Here is a 16,300-nt window from a genome sequence, read left to right as displayed (position 1 = left end):
ATGTCCTTTTGTTCCCTGCTTAGAATATTTTAGATACAGCGGGTTAGAAACAAAGTTTAATTTATTATTACTACTCAGTAGCTTCATTGCGTGCCCACTAGCATTTTTAGAAAAAGTAAACAAGCAATTCATATCTACCCATTCCACTCAGTATTTTAGACCACAATCATATCTCCCCTCAGCTGTCTTCTCCAAGATAGAGCCCTAGCCTCTTTAGCCTTTCCTCATAGAGAAGTTATCTCATCACCTTTATCACCCTTCTCTGTACCTTTTCTAATTCTGCTATATCTTTTTTGAGATGTGTTCTATAAACAGATGTGGTGATCAGAATTGAACACAGGAGTGATACAAAGGCATTATAACATTCTCATTTTTGTTTTCCATTCCTTTCCTAATTACTAACATTTTATTTGCTTTCTTAGCCACTGCTGCACACTGAGCAGAGGGTTTCAAAGTATTATCAATAATGACACCTGGATCCTTTCCCTGAGAAGTGACACCTAATGTGGAACCTTGCATCACATAGCTATACTTTGGGTTCCTCTTTCCCACATTCATCACTTTGCCCTTGTCACATTAAATGTGATCTGCTATTTGGATGCCCAGTCTCATTAGGTCCTCTTGTGATTTAACAACTTTGAATAATTGTATCAGCAAATTTAATTACCTCACTAGGTATTCCCATTTCTAGATCATTAATAAATGTTAAAAAGCATCAGTCTCAGAACAGACCCCTGGGGAACCCCACTATCTACTCTTTTCTATTGAGAATACTGACCATTAACTCTGTTTTCTATCTTTTAATCAGTTTTTAATCCACAATAGGGCATTACCTCCTAACCTGTGACTACTCTGTCAAATGCCTTTTGAATGGGAATGGGACTTAATATACTGCCTTTCTGTGGCTTTTCCAACTACATTCAAAGCGGTTTACATATTATATACAGGTACTTATTTGTACCTGGGACAATGGAGGGTTAAGTGACTTGCCTAGGGTCACAAGGAGCTACAGTGGGAATTGAACCCAGTTCCCCAGGATCAAAGTCTGCTGCACTAACCACTAGGCTACTCCTCCACTCCAGATACACAAAATTGACTGGCTCACCTTAATCCACATGTTTATTCACTCCTTCAAAGAAATGTCAATTGGCGAGGCAAGATTTCCCTTAACTAAATCCAACTTGGCTTTGGAGCTCAATTTCAAAGCAGATGTACAGAGTTTCATAGGTTACTATGTAACTTTGTAAATCTGCTTTGAAAAACACCTCTGTCTCAATCAATGCTTATGTATATTCTTTATAACATTTGGCTTTTGGCCCTGCCTATCCAAATTATATTCAAGGCCACCTACAGCATAATTAGAAATCAGGTACAAGAAAAGCTCCTTCTCCAAAGGGTCCATGACTAGCGTACCCAAGGTAACAGAAAGATATGACGTGCTAAAGATCAATGCGGCACTTTTTTTTTTTGTTACATTTGTACCCCGCGCTTTCCCACTCATGGCAGGCTCAATGCGGCTTACATGGGGCAATGGAGGGTTAAGTGACTTGCCCAGAGTCACAAGGAGCTGCCTGTGCCTGAAGTGGGAATTGAACTCAGTTCCTCAGTTCCCCAGGACCAAAGTCCACCACTCTAACCACTAGGCCACTCCTCCAGCTGAGAAACAGGGAAACTATGTTCAAATCCTAGAACACAAGGTCACACCTCTATATACAAAAAGAGTACAAAGATAACTTTTTTCACAGTTAAGCATACAAGATATAGCAGAATTAGAAAAGGCTCAAACAACAGCGACCAAAATCATAAAGGGGATGGAAATCTTTTCATATGAGGAAAGGCTACAGAGCTTAGGGCTCTTCAGCTTGGAAAAGAGACAGATTATGATCAAGGTCTACAAAATCCCGAGTGGTGTAGAACGAGTAGAAGTCAGTCAATTTTTCACTCATTCCAAAAGTACAGACTAGGGGACACTCAAGGAAGTTACATGGAAATACTTTTAAAACAAATAGGAGAAAATATTTTTTCACTCACTGAATAGTTAAGCTCTGGAACTGTTTGCTAGAGAATGTGGTAACAGCAGTTATGGATGTGGCAGAATTCTAACAGCTACTGGCCACGTTTCTTAAGCATCACCTTCTATATTATTGAAGTCCACTATAGAAAGTTGGGGGGAAGGTAATAAGAAAAACTAAAAACAAGTTGGTTATGTACGGCAAGGAACAGATGGCTGTAATCAACTGCTGATAAAGGCAGCCACAAAGCAGTGACATGTTCAGGAGATACAAAAGAGAGATAGTAGCGTCAACAGAGGTAGAAAACCAAAGACAGAGCAGGGTCCACTCTCAGCCGCATTGAATAACTGAGTGAAGGGCCAATAACTGCTGCAAAACATCTACAACTGGATCTCAGACCAGAAAAATAAACCGCAATAAAAAGTAATTTTTTTCTTCGCAAAAAGTTCTATTATAGCGGCTTAAGCCCATGCTAGTACTATTCAACTGAAACCCTCCTCCATGTGTGTGCCTTAAAAAGTTGGCACAGTATCCACCCCTCCCTCCCTAACAGCAGCCCACACTGCAAGCAAGGCACGCACCGTCCAACAGATGAACATGAACAGAAGCTGCCAGACCTCTGCAAGCAGCTCTGGCAAGGGCGCGCGCACCAGCACTCGTTCGAACCGTTTCCCTTCAGTGCAAAGACGAATTTTGGAGGGTTATTTTGGAAATCAGGGGACAGGACTGCCAAGAGCCCCGTGCGGAAAAGGGAGGGAGGGGGGTTGGGTACCTCACCTGCACGATACCGGAGCCCATCAGCCCCCCGCCAATAACGGTAACCTGCTTAATGACAATCTTCTTGGCCGTAGCCGTGGCGGGATCACTGGCGGAGGACATGGAGCGGAGTAGCTGCCGTGTAACGAAGGCCATGAATGCAGCGAGAGAGACTGGGTTAGCTCCGCTAAGCGTACGCCAAACAGAAGCTGTGTGGACTGAAGGGTAAGGGTGCACGTGACGCAATAAAAGGCAGAGAAGGGACGTCACGTGCACAAACGAGCAAGGACGTTTAATGAGACAGGAGCCGGCATGACGTAAAAGGGTGAAGACAACCCCACCGCGCAGCCGCCATATTGGTCAGCTCAAAACAATCATTGCTTTTATTCACGTTGTCGTTGTTCGTTGTTATTTTATCTCAGTTATAGAGGCAGATGCAGCAACCAAACGTAAAAAAATCTAACTCGTTAAAGTCCCTAACGGTTTTAAAATAACGAAAAATGCACCAAAAAAAAAAGTCACACATGCTGAGATCGGTATTGAAACATACAATGTATCAAAGAATCACAATACACATCGTTAATCGGCCCCCCAAATCATGCGCAGAGCAGCCAAGCGTTATGTTAGCTGCTCTGCGCATGCCACAAACAGTCAAAACACAGTCAAATCACAAGCACATGTGGCTCCCAAATCAAAAATAAAAAAAAAAGGGTCGGGAGGGGGCAAAGGCGCTGGTCAGGAGCGTCCTGTATGGCCGTCCTTGCCCCCCCCCCCCACCCGTGGTCGCCATTCCCCCCGCCCCACTTCCCCCTGCATTCTAAATTGAAAAGCAAGAAGAAAAGCAAACGTACCTTTAGCAGCCCCGGCCCCCCTCCCTTCCTCACTACTCTGTCTCCCCTCAGCTCCGCCTCCCGACATCCTCCGCCCTGTGCCCCGCCCCCTCTTGGGGTCGTCACCGCCATTCCCCTCCTCCATCGGGCCCCCCTCCCTCTTACCGGGCCCGTGCAGCGCCTCTCTCCTCCGTCTGAAGGCGCTGCACGGGCAAGAAGAAAGCTGATGTCTGCCTTCGCCCAGCTTCTGTCGCGCGTCTCTCTCCTGGGCCCGCCCCTGCCTTCGCCCAGCTTCTGTCGCGCGTCTCTCTCCTCCTGGGCCCGCCCCTGTCTGACGTCAGTAACCTACGTAGGTTACCGACGTCAGACAGGGGCGGGCCCAGGAGGAGAGAGACGCGCGACAGAAGCTGGGCGAAGGCAGGCATCAGCTTTCTTCTTGCCCGTGCAGCGCCTTCAGACGGAGGAGAGAGGCGCTGCTGGGGCCCGGTAAGAGGGAGGGGGGCCCGATGGAGGAGGGAAATGGCGGTGACGACCCCAAGAGGGGGCGGGGCACAGGGCAGAGGATGTCGGGAGGCGGAGCTGGGGGGAGACAGAGTAGTGAGGAAGGGAGGGGGGCCGGGGCTGCTAGAATTTTGCTTTTTCGGGGGGGGGAGGGAGCGGCGGAAAGTGGGGAGCAGCGGGGGGGGGGGGCAAGGCCGTCCATACAGGACGCTCCTGATGAGCGCCCTTGCCCCCTCCCGATCCTTTTTTAATTTTTTTTATTTGATGTGTTTTCTGACGTCCTTTGGACCAATCACAGCGCTTTTAGCTCTGCTAATGCGCTGGGATTGGCTCAAAGTTTGTTTATTTTTTCACTTAATGATTTTTCCTGGCACAGAGCTGTCCTAACGAGAGGTCCAGACCTCTCGTTAGATTTCCTGCCTTTTTCCTGCGTAAAGGCAATCGGAAAAGGTTAGTGCATGTCGTTTCAATGGGGTTTTCACACTAATTGCTCATCTCCATTCCGTTTTCGTTAGCTGCTGGCTTCCTCGGTAAAAGCCCTTTGATGCATGCAACGGATCAAATTTTCCTCATTGGAGGGTCATTAAAGGCTCATTTAGCTTTAGTGCATCTGCCTCTAGAACCATGGCTGGCCCAGATGCATCAACCAAATGTTAAAAAATAAAAAACGTAAAAGTGCTTAACGATTTTTAAAAAACCGAGAATACACTAAACAAACGCTTCAGAAATGTTCGGAGCAGTATTGAAAAGTAGGATGTATCACACGATCGTAATTCCCGTTGTTAATCGACCCCTAAAGCATGTACAGAGCAGCCAAGCGTTATGCTGGCTGCTCTGCGCATGCCACAAAGGCCCAGATGTCAAAACAAAAAAACCCCCCACAAACACATGTGTTTTGGGAGGCGGCAAAGGCGCTCATCATGAGCGTCCTGTATGGACAGCCTTGCCCCCCCCCCCCCGCTGCTCCCCGCTGCTCTCCGCTCCCCCCCCCCCCCCCCCCGCACAAAAAAACTCCAATTTTAGCAGCCCCAGCCCCGGCCCTCCTCCCTTACTGTTCTTCTATGTATTCGCCCACACTAGCTCCGCCTCCCACCATGCTCCACTCCCGTGCCCCACCTCCGCTGCCCCCCCTTAGGTCATCGCCGCCGCACCCCCCTCCAACGACCCCCCCCCTTTGTCTTACCGGCCCGTGCAGCGCCTCTCACCTCTGCTGCACACGGGCAATAACAGCTGATCGGCGATTCAGCAGGCCTCCTCAGACGTCCCTTCCTTCTTCCTGGACCCGTCCTCCTCTGATGTTGGGAGGAGGGGCTGGTGGTTGGGAGGCGGGAATAGTGCTGGGCAGACTTATACGGTCTGTGCCCTGAAGAGCACAGGTACAAATCAAAGTAGGGTATACACAAAAAGCAGCAAATATGAGTTATCTTGTTGGCAGACTAGATGGACCGTGCAGGTCTTTTTCTGCCGTCATCTACTATGTTACTATGTTGGAGGGGGGGAGCGGCAGCAATGACCTAAGGGGGGGGCGGAGGCGGGGCATGGGAGCGGAGCATGGCGGGAGGCGGAGCTAGTGTGGGAGAATACACAGAAGAACAGGAAGGGAGGAGGGCTGGGGCTGCTAAAATTGGAGTTTTTTCGTGCGGGGGGGGGGGGAGCAGTGGGGGGGGGCAAGGCCGTCCTTACAGGACGCTCATGACGAGCGCCTTTGCCCCCTCCCAATCCTTTTGCTTCGGTTTTTTCTTTTTTATTGCAGGGGGAAGCGGGGAGCCATGTGTTTTGTGGGTTATTTATTTTTTCTAACGTGCCAGAAGCTTGGATTTATGCTGCAGGGAGAAGCGGGGAGCAGTGTCACAACACGCTGTGCTGAGCCGATCACAGTGCGTTTATCACAGCTATGGGCTGGGATTGGCTCAAGGTTTGTTTGTTTATAGTTTTTCCAAGCCCGCACAGCCCTAACGAGAGGTGCAGACCTCTCGTTAGATTTCACGGCGTTTCAATCGCTTTCCCTGCGGTAAACCAATCGGAAAAGGTTAGTGCATGTCATTTCAATGGGGTTTGTAGAAGAATTGCTCAGCTGCATTCCGTTTTCGTTAGCTGCTACTGTCGTCGGAAAATGGGCTTTAGTGCATTGAAAGGATAGGAAATTCTTCCTTGAGGGCTCATTTAACGATCAAAAACGTTTAGTGCATCAGGGCCCATACCTGCTTGTGCAGCATACGGATGTACACAGAGGAAGCATCATAACGAAATAACCTTCCATCGGTTATAAATGATTAACATTCTATCATTTTGAGGGGCAGATGATGGGTCCATTAATTTTTAAAAGTACTTAAGTAAAAGGTACAAGTACAGGGCTTCAAAAGTAGTAAGTCTTATCTCCAAAAATACTTAAGTAAAAGTAATAAGGTACAGCGCTTAAAACTACTTTTTTACTACAAAGTCAAAAGTATTCTTAAGAAATCGGACCACAGAATCTAGTATGTTTACACGCAGCAGTACTGTATTGTGAATATGTACATATTAACTTGTGATCTGTCTAGATCTCTGAGGATACAATGGAACAGAAACATAATAAGTGAGTATAAAAGAAAACCAATACTGGAGAACAATTAATAAAGGAGATACTTAAACTATGGACCCTGTTTACTAAGGTGCACTAGCGTTTTTAGCAAGCACTAACACTAGCGACACCCATATATTCCTATGGGTGTCTCTAGCATTAGCGTGCCTATAGCACAGCTTAGTAAACAGGGCCCTATATAAGCAAATTTATGGTTAGTTCAAATAACAGAGATGTAATAATATGCCAAATTGACACTGTCACTGCAACTATAAGCAAAAATTCACAGCTGAACAAAGCATATCTAAAAATATTTCATTGTTTAACTGTAAGTTTAGTATGAATTTGCTTATCCCATATCAGATAGCAACACAATATCTCTCCACTGCCAGATACTCTGAAGCATCACAAAAGCCTGCAAATGTGCCATTCAGAAACTTTATAGCAAACAGAATATATTTTATTTATTTATTACATTTGTATCCCACGTTTTCCCGCATAGCAGTATGCTCAATGTGGCTTACCAACTCCGGGAATATATACAGAGTGGAAAATAGAGTAACAGTAGGTGCAAGGAAGCTGATAAGGTTCCGGAAAAGAGAATACAACTCTGGGACGAATATATAGTAGCATATAGAGAGAAGTAATCCCAATGAGGCTGATAAGTCTCCGGGGATGGGACTACAGTTTCTGGTGAGCAATACAGAGTAGGATAAGGGTAGAAGTACACTTAATTATAATTGGAGTGGTAAAATTCGTACAGTTTGAAGTAATAGGATTATGTGGAAGGGGTATTGTTCATTTCTTAGATCGAAAGATGTGATGCATTGTTCATGAATTAGTTCGGGTCTGCTGGGTAGGCTTTCCGGAAGAGGTGAGTCTTGAGGTCTTTTCGAAATTTTAGATGGGTGTTCACAGTTCTAATGTTTCTAGGTAAAACATTCCATAGCTGGGTGCATATGTTGATTTGTATTTTAGTCCTTTACAGTTTAGGTAATGCAGGTTTAGAAACATTCTAGATGATTCGATGATGTTTCTAGTTGGTAAGTCAATACGTTCGGTCATGTAGTTTGGGACCAAATCATGGATTGTTTTGTGGACCAGAGTGCAAATTTTGAAGGCTATTCGTAGCCAGTGCAGTATTTCGCGTAGGGGTTTAGCACTTTCGAATCTTATCTTTCTGAAAATGAGTCTAGCTGCCGTGTTCTGCGCGGTCTGGAGTTTCCTTAAGATCTGTTCTTTGCATCCCGCATATACGGCGTTTCAGTAGTCAACATGTGATAGTACCATTATTTGAATTATGTTACGGAAAGTTTCCCTTGGGAAGAATTGTTTGATCCGTTTGAGTTTCCACATTGCATGGAACATTTTCTTCATGGTGGCAGAGGCTTGGCTCTCCAGGGTTAGGTTGATGTCAATAGTAATTCCAAGGATCTTCAGTTTGTCCGATATTGGGAGAGTATGTTCCGGGGTTTTTATGGATGAAGGGAGGTTTGTTTTGTGGTGAGAAGAGAGAATAAGGCAGTGAGTTTTTTCCTGTTTGAGTTTGAATGCCGATGCCCAGGCATCCATTAAGCTTAAACTAGTCTTTATTGCAACAGTGATTTCTGTTGGATTAGAGTTGAGCAGTATGTAAATGGTGACATCATCCGCATACAGAAAAGGATTAAGATTATGCTTGTATAGGGCATGAGTAAGGGGGATCATCATCAGATTAAATAATATGGGTGAGAGAGGTGAACCCTAGGGTACTCCGCAATCAGTACTCCATGATGGTGATATGTTTGAGTTTGCTTTTACTTGATAAGATCTCGTGGTTAGGAAACCCTTGATCCATTTGAGTATATTCCCTCCTATGCCTATCTTGTCGAGTATTCTTAATAGTATATAGTGGTCAACCATATCGAATGCGCTTGACAAGTCGAATTGCAAGAGGAGTATGTTTTTACCTAATGCAATTTCCTTTTTGAACTTGGCTAGGAGAGTTACCAGGACAGTTTCCATACTGTGGAGAGATCTGAAGCCCGACTGTGATTCATGAAGAATTGAGAAATTGTCGATGTATTCAGTAAGTTGTTTAACTACAATGTTTTCCATCAGTTTGGTTGTAAGTGTGATGGATGCCACAGATCGGTAGTTGGTAATATCGTTAGTTTTCTTTTTGGTGTCTTTTGGTAATGGTGTGAGTAATATATTACCTTTGTCTTTGGGGAATATGCCATGCTGGAACAAGAAGTTGAGGTGGGAGGTAAGTTCAGTGATGAATCGAGCAGGGGGGGGTGTCATTAGATAATTGGGGCAGGTGTCCAATTGACAGTAGGCTGTAGAGATCTTATTGGTTGCTAGTGCTATTGTTTCTTGTCTGATCTGGGCGAAATTTGTCCAAGTTCGGTCGGCTGGGTATTCTTCTGAGCATGGGTCTAGCTCATTAAGGAAGGTATCAAGGTTGGTGTAGTCCTGTGACATATTTTTGTGTAGCTCGACAATTTTGCCTTTGAAGTAGTTAGCAAGATCGTCTGCTGTTGGAATTCCTGATTTTGTTGAGGACACTGGTTTTGTGTCTAGTAATTTATCCAGTAGCTTGTATAACTTTTTCATGTCTTTGTAGTCAGAACCTAGTTGTTCATTATAGTAGTTCCGTTTGGATTTTTTTATTTCATATTTGTATTTTCTATGTGATTTTTTTTCAAGCATTTAGATTTTGATCGTTTTCTTTTCTCCAGGCTCGTTCGAGTTGTCTGGTTCTAGATTTTAATTGTTTCACATTTTTGTTGAACCATGGGGTCCTGTTTGGTTTGTGAATTTTTTTTTTTTTCATAAAGGAGCTAATTCATTTAGAACAGTGATACATCTCGATTCCCAATCTGCAAGATAGTTGACGGAATCAAATGGAATAGACCAATTGTTGTCGTAAATTGATTGCCAAAATGCAGTTGTGTCCACTTTACCTCTGGTTTGGTAAGATTTTTTTTCATCAGCTTTGAGATGCCCATTCTTCAGCCAGTGTGGGGTCAGATTTAATTTGAAGTGATCTGACCATGGAATTTCCGTCCATTTGTGATCAATGACTTTAATGATTTGGTCTGATGCGAATTTATGGGTTAGCAGGTCAAGTGTATGGCCTTTTCTGTGGGTGGCATTCGGATGTGGCCATTCGAAATCCCATAGTTGGAAGAATTCCTTACAATCTTGGACACCAGTTGAGTTTGGGTCTTCTAAAAGAAGGTTTATGTCCCCAATGACTAGTATGTTTGAGTAAGATGTACAAGTGGCCGATATGAAATCCATTAGGGTTATATGTGCTTCGCTCCAAGCGCCTGGCCATCTATAGAATAGGATGCAATTTAGATTGCCGGTTACACTTTTATGTTGCAATCTGATTGAGGCAATATCTAGTTGAGGTGTGATTGATTCAACAGTGGTTTCTAAAGTGAGATGGGATATCGATTGATGCATTTCGATTGAAACTGAACGCAGAAAAAACTCAATGCCTCATACTTACCTCCCAATACAACACAAAAAAATTTATCGCTATTAACACACCTAAACTAAATCTGCCAATCTCAGAAACTTTAAAAATCCTTGGAGTCACTATTGACCGCCACCTAACACTTGAGACTCACGCAAATAACACAACCAAAAAGATGTTCTACTCCATGTGGAAACTGAAAAGAATAAGACCGTTCTTTCCAAGATCTGTCTTCCACAGCCTAGTGCAATCACTCGTACTCAGTCATCTGGACTACTGCAACTCACTATATGCAGGCTGCAAAGAGCAAATACTGAGGAAACTTCAGACAGCCCAGAATACAGCATCCAGACTCATCTTCGGAAAACCAAAATACAAAAGTGCAAAACCCTTACATGAGAAACTACACTGGCTCCCACTCAAGGAACGTATCACTTTTAAAGTATGCACCTTAGTTCATAAAATCATTCACGGTGAAGCCCCTGCATACATGTCTGATTTAATAGACCTGCCACCCAGAAATGCTAAAAGATCATCCCGAACTCTCCTCAATCTCCACTTCCCTAAGTGCAAAGGCATAAAATACAAAGTACTGCACGCATCAACCTTCTCTTATATGAGCACGCAATTCTGGAATACACTACCACGCAACCTGAAAACGATCTACGAATTAACCGACTTCCGCAAACTATTGAAGACTCATCTCTTTGATAAAACTTATCGCAAGGATCAAAACACATGAAGTCCATACACACAAATAGAAATGCATCAATACACTCTCTTCTGAATTCTCTTCCTCCATATTTTCACCACACTTAAAACTCTACCCACAGATAAAATTGTTATACCCGAATGTTTCTTACTATTGTCCTACCGCCCTATCATTTTCCCATTGTTACATTCCACTGCTCTATTCCCCCAATGATATTTTGACTTTGTCTTCCCATAACCCTTCACAAGGTAACCCATAATCGAATTGTAACAAATTGTAATTCCATCATTCACAATGTATTGTAAGCCACACTGAGCCCGCAAATAGGTGGGAAAATGTGGGATACAAACAGGGGTGTGCTGGTAAATTTTTAACAACAGGCTCTTTCTTCGGATGTAGCCAGCTCTGCAGTTGGAAGGGCCAGGGGTGGCCGGGGGGGTGGGGGAGAGCAACACTTGCCTCTCTCTCCTCCCTCCCTTCGTGCAGGCACACTGGGCATACCTTTGCTGGCAGTCAATAAATGGACTGCCATCACTCCCAACGTCTTGCTCTGAGCAGCATGCTGAAACTTCTCATACATGCTGGAGAAGTCCCAGCCTGCTGCTCAGAGCTGGAAAAAAGGAGCAGCAGTCTATTTACTTGGCTGGCAGGGCTCAGCATCCCCACCAGCAAAGTAAAGAGAATTCAGCAGGGGGCCCAAGCCCACATTTTAGGAGCCAGTTGTTAAAGTAGCCATGGAGGGCCCTACTTTAACAACCGGCTCCCAAAATTCTTAAAAACTTAACAACCGGCTCTTGCGAGCCTGTGAGAGCCTGCTCCAGCACACCATTGGATACAAATGCAATAAATAAATAAAAATCTGTAGATTAGGGCAATGCCTCCGCCTCTTTTACCTATTCTGGTCCAGTGTGTAATGTTGTATCCCATAGGGCAAAGGTCCAGTATTATGGGATCTTTTTGGTCATGGATCCAGGTTTCTCTGATGAAGAGTAAATCTAAGGTTTCCGATGTGATCCATTCTTTTATCATTTCTGTTTTGTTTACTGTTGATCTGGCATTGATGTAACCTATTTGAATTGTAAGGTATGGATCTTCCGTAATGGTGAAAGTGGAACCTTTATTAGTTGTCATTTGTATGTCGATTTGGATTTATTAGAGCTTTTTTTGTGTTGGTTGTGCAGTTTGTTTGTGGGATAATGTTTTGCTATTGTAAGTTCTGTTGCCGGTTTGGTTGAGGTTGGTGTGTCTGGTAATCCTGAATCGGCTGTGTAGTATTGGTATGGTGTTATAATCATTGAGAAGTGTGGCTAACAGTATTTGGACCAATGTTAAGGAGTAGATTCCTAGGAGTAATTTCATTACGTTCATTCTGACTCCTTTGTGTAATAGCAAGTGCTTTCAGTTTTGCACTTTCTCAGGGGATCCTACTTGATCTGTTGCGTGGATAGCAGACCTGCAATGTTTTCTTCTGTTTGTGACAGAAACTGAAATGGTGCCAAGCACCTCAGCAACATGTGTCCGCTATTTCCCTCCTGATTCCCTTTTCCCTCATTCCTCCCCTCACAAAGGTCTGGTATCACCTCCTTGTTTCCCTTGCTTCCCTTGTTGAACCCCCCCCCCCCCCATTGGCTTTCTCCGAAGCTCATTTGACTCAGTCTCCTGAGGTGAGAGTGGTACCCAGCTCCTCCGGGGAGGTTCCCGCTGACAGCGCTCTGTGCAGGGTAAGTTTTGGCGCGAAGGCGCCATTTTATTTTCTGTATTTGATGGTTGCTGAAGGGGTTAAGCGCTGCTCCCACTGTGGGAAACGCAGATCAACAGCGGGGCTTTGCAGCACATGCCTTGATGCTAATGCTGGCACGAGCATGGCGGGCGGTGATTCTTCCCGCCCGACAGAGTTGGCAGCGGGTGCCATCTTGGAGGTGCCGCATGACTCGCCCCTCGCAGTTGCGGAGGGGTCTGAGTGCAGGGGGACGCCTCGTTTCGAGGTTTCTAGAGGAGCTATTGCCTCCGCTTCCCCCAATGTGGGGGCAGATGCACAGGGTGAGTTTTTCTCCCCTGAATTTGTGCTGCTGATGCATAAGGCTTTTATGTTAAAAAGAGCACTGCCTGAGGCTCCTGACAATTCCTTTCAGACTGGGTTGCCTCCAGTTCTTGATAGCCCAGCATCTGCTGGAGACTTTATTTCTTCCCCCGAGGTTTTGGCTGACGCTAAGCGTAGACGAGTGAATACCCCGTCTGAGGGGGACTCTTCACGCTGTTCTCCCCCGTGGTCATAGGCGCCCCGTATAAGAGGCTTGGGGAGGCTAAGCCTCCCCAGCCCAGCTGTGACCTTCCCCGCCTGCCTCTGTCTTCCTCCGTCGATAAGCAAAGACTCCTGGACCCGTCCTGCTGGATTCTGCCGCTGCTTCTGTTGAGCAGCGGCGGCTGCCGCCACTTCTGTGAACAAAAAGAAGTGCGGAGCGGCGCCGCAGCAGCCTTCAGGCATGCGCTGTCAACTCTGCCGTCCTCTGCCCCACTGACGTCAATTTCCCGTCGGGAGCAGAGGACCGGCAGAGCCGACAGCGCATGCCTGAAGGCTGCTGCGGCCCCGCGCTTCTTTGTTCTTGACTGTAAAGAGGCCCGGAGGTGAAGTGCAAACAGAGGTGACCACACTAAAATGAGCCCTAACCAAGTGTGCTGAGAAGGAAAAAAAAATTGTTTTTTGGTCTTCCCTGTATCCGTGAGCCCTGGCTTAAGTTACTACACAGCTAAACTAGTACAGAGGATGGCAAGACACGATGCTCCTTCCTGTGCTCCGCTATTCAACCCGCTTGCGAATGCTTCATACTGGGGTGCTGTCGTGCTGAATATATTTAAATCCCAGTAACAACTAAAGAGGGGACCTGACTTTTGGTGATTTCAAAGGAATTTGTCTTTCTGTGCATATTTAGATAATGGCATTTTGATATAGCAATCTATCTCAAAGGGGTACAGAGAGAGAGACGGATGAGTGGAAAGATGGGGAGAGAAAGAGGGGACACGGGCAAGAGAGAGAGAGAGAAGCTGCTGGGGAGAAACTGGGGGAGACCCTAGCTGTCAGACGGAGAAATGCTGAATGAAAGGAGGGAGAAAGAGGGAAAATGCTGGAAGGAGGGAGCAGAAAGAGGGAAGATACTGGACGGAAGGGGAGGGAGGGAAAGAGGAAAGACACTGGAAGGATGGGGAGAGAGAGGACATGCTGAATGGAAAAGGGTCGTGAGAGAGAACTGTTTAAAAGGAAGGGGAGATAGAGGGAGACAATGGACGGAAGGATTGGAAGAGGGTAATGGGTAGAAGGATGGAGAGAGAAAGAGGGATGACACTGGATGGAAGGGTAGGAGAGAAAGAGCGAAGGTGCTGGACATGGATGGATGGAGGGGAAGGAAGAGAGGAGAAATCTGGACATGGATGAAGTGGAGGGCAGGGAAGAGAGAAGAAATGTTGGACAAGGATGGAGGGAAGGAAAGACAAAGGAAGGAGATGCACACGGATGGAGTGGAAGGGAGAGAGCAGAAATGCTGGGCATGGATGGAGGGGAGGGAAGACAGGAAGTACATGCACATGGATGGAGTGGAGGGAGAAATGCTGAATATGGATGGAGGGGAAATTGCTGAATTTAAGGGCTGGATCAGAACACTTTGAGGGCAGATGCTGAAACTGGATAAAGGATAGGGACAGGGCTACAGATGGTAGTCAGGACGCATAAGGACACAGGAGGATGGTGGACATGTTGAGAGAAAAAATATCAAATGGAAAGAAGACACTGGGACCAAAGCGAATAGAAAAACTAAATGATCAGACGACAAAGGTAGGAAAAAGTATTTTATTCAGAATTTATTAACTGGAATATGTCAGCTTTTGGAAATGTGCATCTGTGATATTTTGCATGTGTTTCAATTTTTCTAGTATTGCTGCATGCTGAGTCTGACTTCTTGAGGTAACTTTCCAGTTTTGCCTTCATATCTGTTGTGTCCTGTGTTTTTTCATGTGTAATCAAGGTGCAGTATTCTGCTAGTGTGTAGTATTTGCAGCCCTTTTTTTTTGTTGTTTCTTTCACTAGGTTGTGTACTGTTTTTTTAGAGCCCGGTGTAATTACAGTGCTGCCTTTCCACGCATAAGGTTGTAGCTCGTCCTGTCCTTGGAATTAGTGCTGTTATGGTTTGGTAAGGTTATGAGTGTGTTTTTGCACAAGTTTGTGTATAGTGTTTTGCAGTGGAGAAATTGTGTGTTGGCCTTACTGAGGTGGCACCAAAACATCAGAAAGGGTTTTAGAGCCTAAATCATGACACACTACCTCTTGAAGGATCTACATATAGTCGTTAATAAAAGGAGCTCATTGTGAACACTATCCACCCTAAAAGGATGTTTTGTGGCTCTACATGAGAATTGTGATATTATGATCCCTTGTTTCATATTGTTGACGGTCTGCATTTTCCGTATGGGTGGTATATTGGTGTATTAGGGTCTGCCTAGTGTAATGGTACAGTAAGGTTCTGAGTGTGTTTTTGCACAAATTTGTGCATAGTGTTTTACAGTTGAGCGATTGTGGTTAGTATATGCTTTGAGCAACCACTTTATTCTTTGACATATGATACATATCTAATATCTAAATTTAATAAAAGGTATTAATTGTAACTATTTTATTTTTACTTATTTTTTTTCTGTGTGTTGTGAATTGTGGATATAAGCTCCGCCCCTGGCTCCATCCCTAGCCCCGCCCCCTTTAGCCTCCCCAAACAGTTGGGCCACCGACCGCCTATGCCCGTGGTCTAGTTTCGGGGAGTCTTAGGGGTCTGGCAGGCCCTCACAGACTGATGATCCAGACGAGGGTGGCTGCTTGCCACAGGAGTTGGATGACCCTAAAGTGGTTTGGATTTTCCACCGCGACGAGCTGCCAGCTCTCATTTCTGATGCTTTACAGGCCCTTTGTTTTGAAGATCTTGACGAGGGCGCTGCCTCTTCTATTAATCCTTGGATGGCTAGTACTAAGAAGTCTTCTCGGGCTTTTCCCGTGCATGCTTCCATCCAAGAGCTTATTTCAGCTCAATGGTCTGACCCTGATGGTCCCTTGAAGGTGGCCAGGGCTATGTGTCACCTTTATCCTCTGAGTGAAAGTCGGTTGGCCCTCTTTTGGATGCCTAAAATGGATGCGTTAGTCACAGCTGTGACTAAAAAGACTACACTCCCGGTGGAGGGAGGGGTCGCTTTGAAAGATATGCAGGACTGGCGGCTGCAATCCGCACTGATGTGGTCCTTTGAAATCTCGGGCCTGTCCTTACGGGCGGCTATTTGCAGTTCCTATGCAGCCCGGGCCTGCCTTTCCTGGTTGCAGCAGGCGGTTGAGCAGCCCGCCGATGGAGTGGGTTCCCTCGCTGAGGTCGGCCCGCGTATGGAGTCTGCCCTGCCTTTTTTGGCTGATGCCCTTTATGATCTGGTCAGAGC

The 16,300-nt window shown here is 45.5% G+C and overlaps 1 protein-coding gene across 1 annotated transcript in view; it reads right to left on the bottom strand.

Annotated features, from left to right (window-relative positions):
- The window catches only part of HADH (hydroxyacyl-CoA dehydrogenase), a 122,358-nt gene extending 119,340 nt beyond the window's left edge, over positions 1–3,018 (bottom strand). The window contains exon 1 of the mRNA XM_030190794.1: positions 2,790–3,018. Within this exon, the coding sequence (XP_030046654.1) occupies positions 2,790–2,924 (135 nt within the window). The 5' untranslated portion in view covers positions 2,925–3,018. The remainder of the gene's footprint in view (positions 1–2,789) is intronic.
- Positions 3,019–16,300: the final 13,282 nt, after the last annotated feature.

This window comes from Microcaecilia unicolor, chromosome 2 (assembly GCF_901765095.1).
Source record: "Microcaecilia unicolor chromosome 2, aMicUni1.1, whole genome shotgun sequence".
NCBI lineage: Eukaryota > Metazoa > Chordata > Amphibia > Gymnophiona > Siphonopidae > Microcaecilia > Microcaecilia unicolor.
Note: the sequence above shows the minus strand (reverse complement) of the source record. Positions and strands in the feature narration are given on the sequence as shown.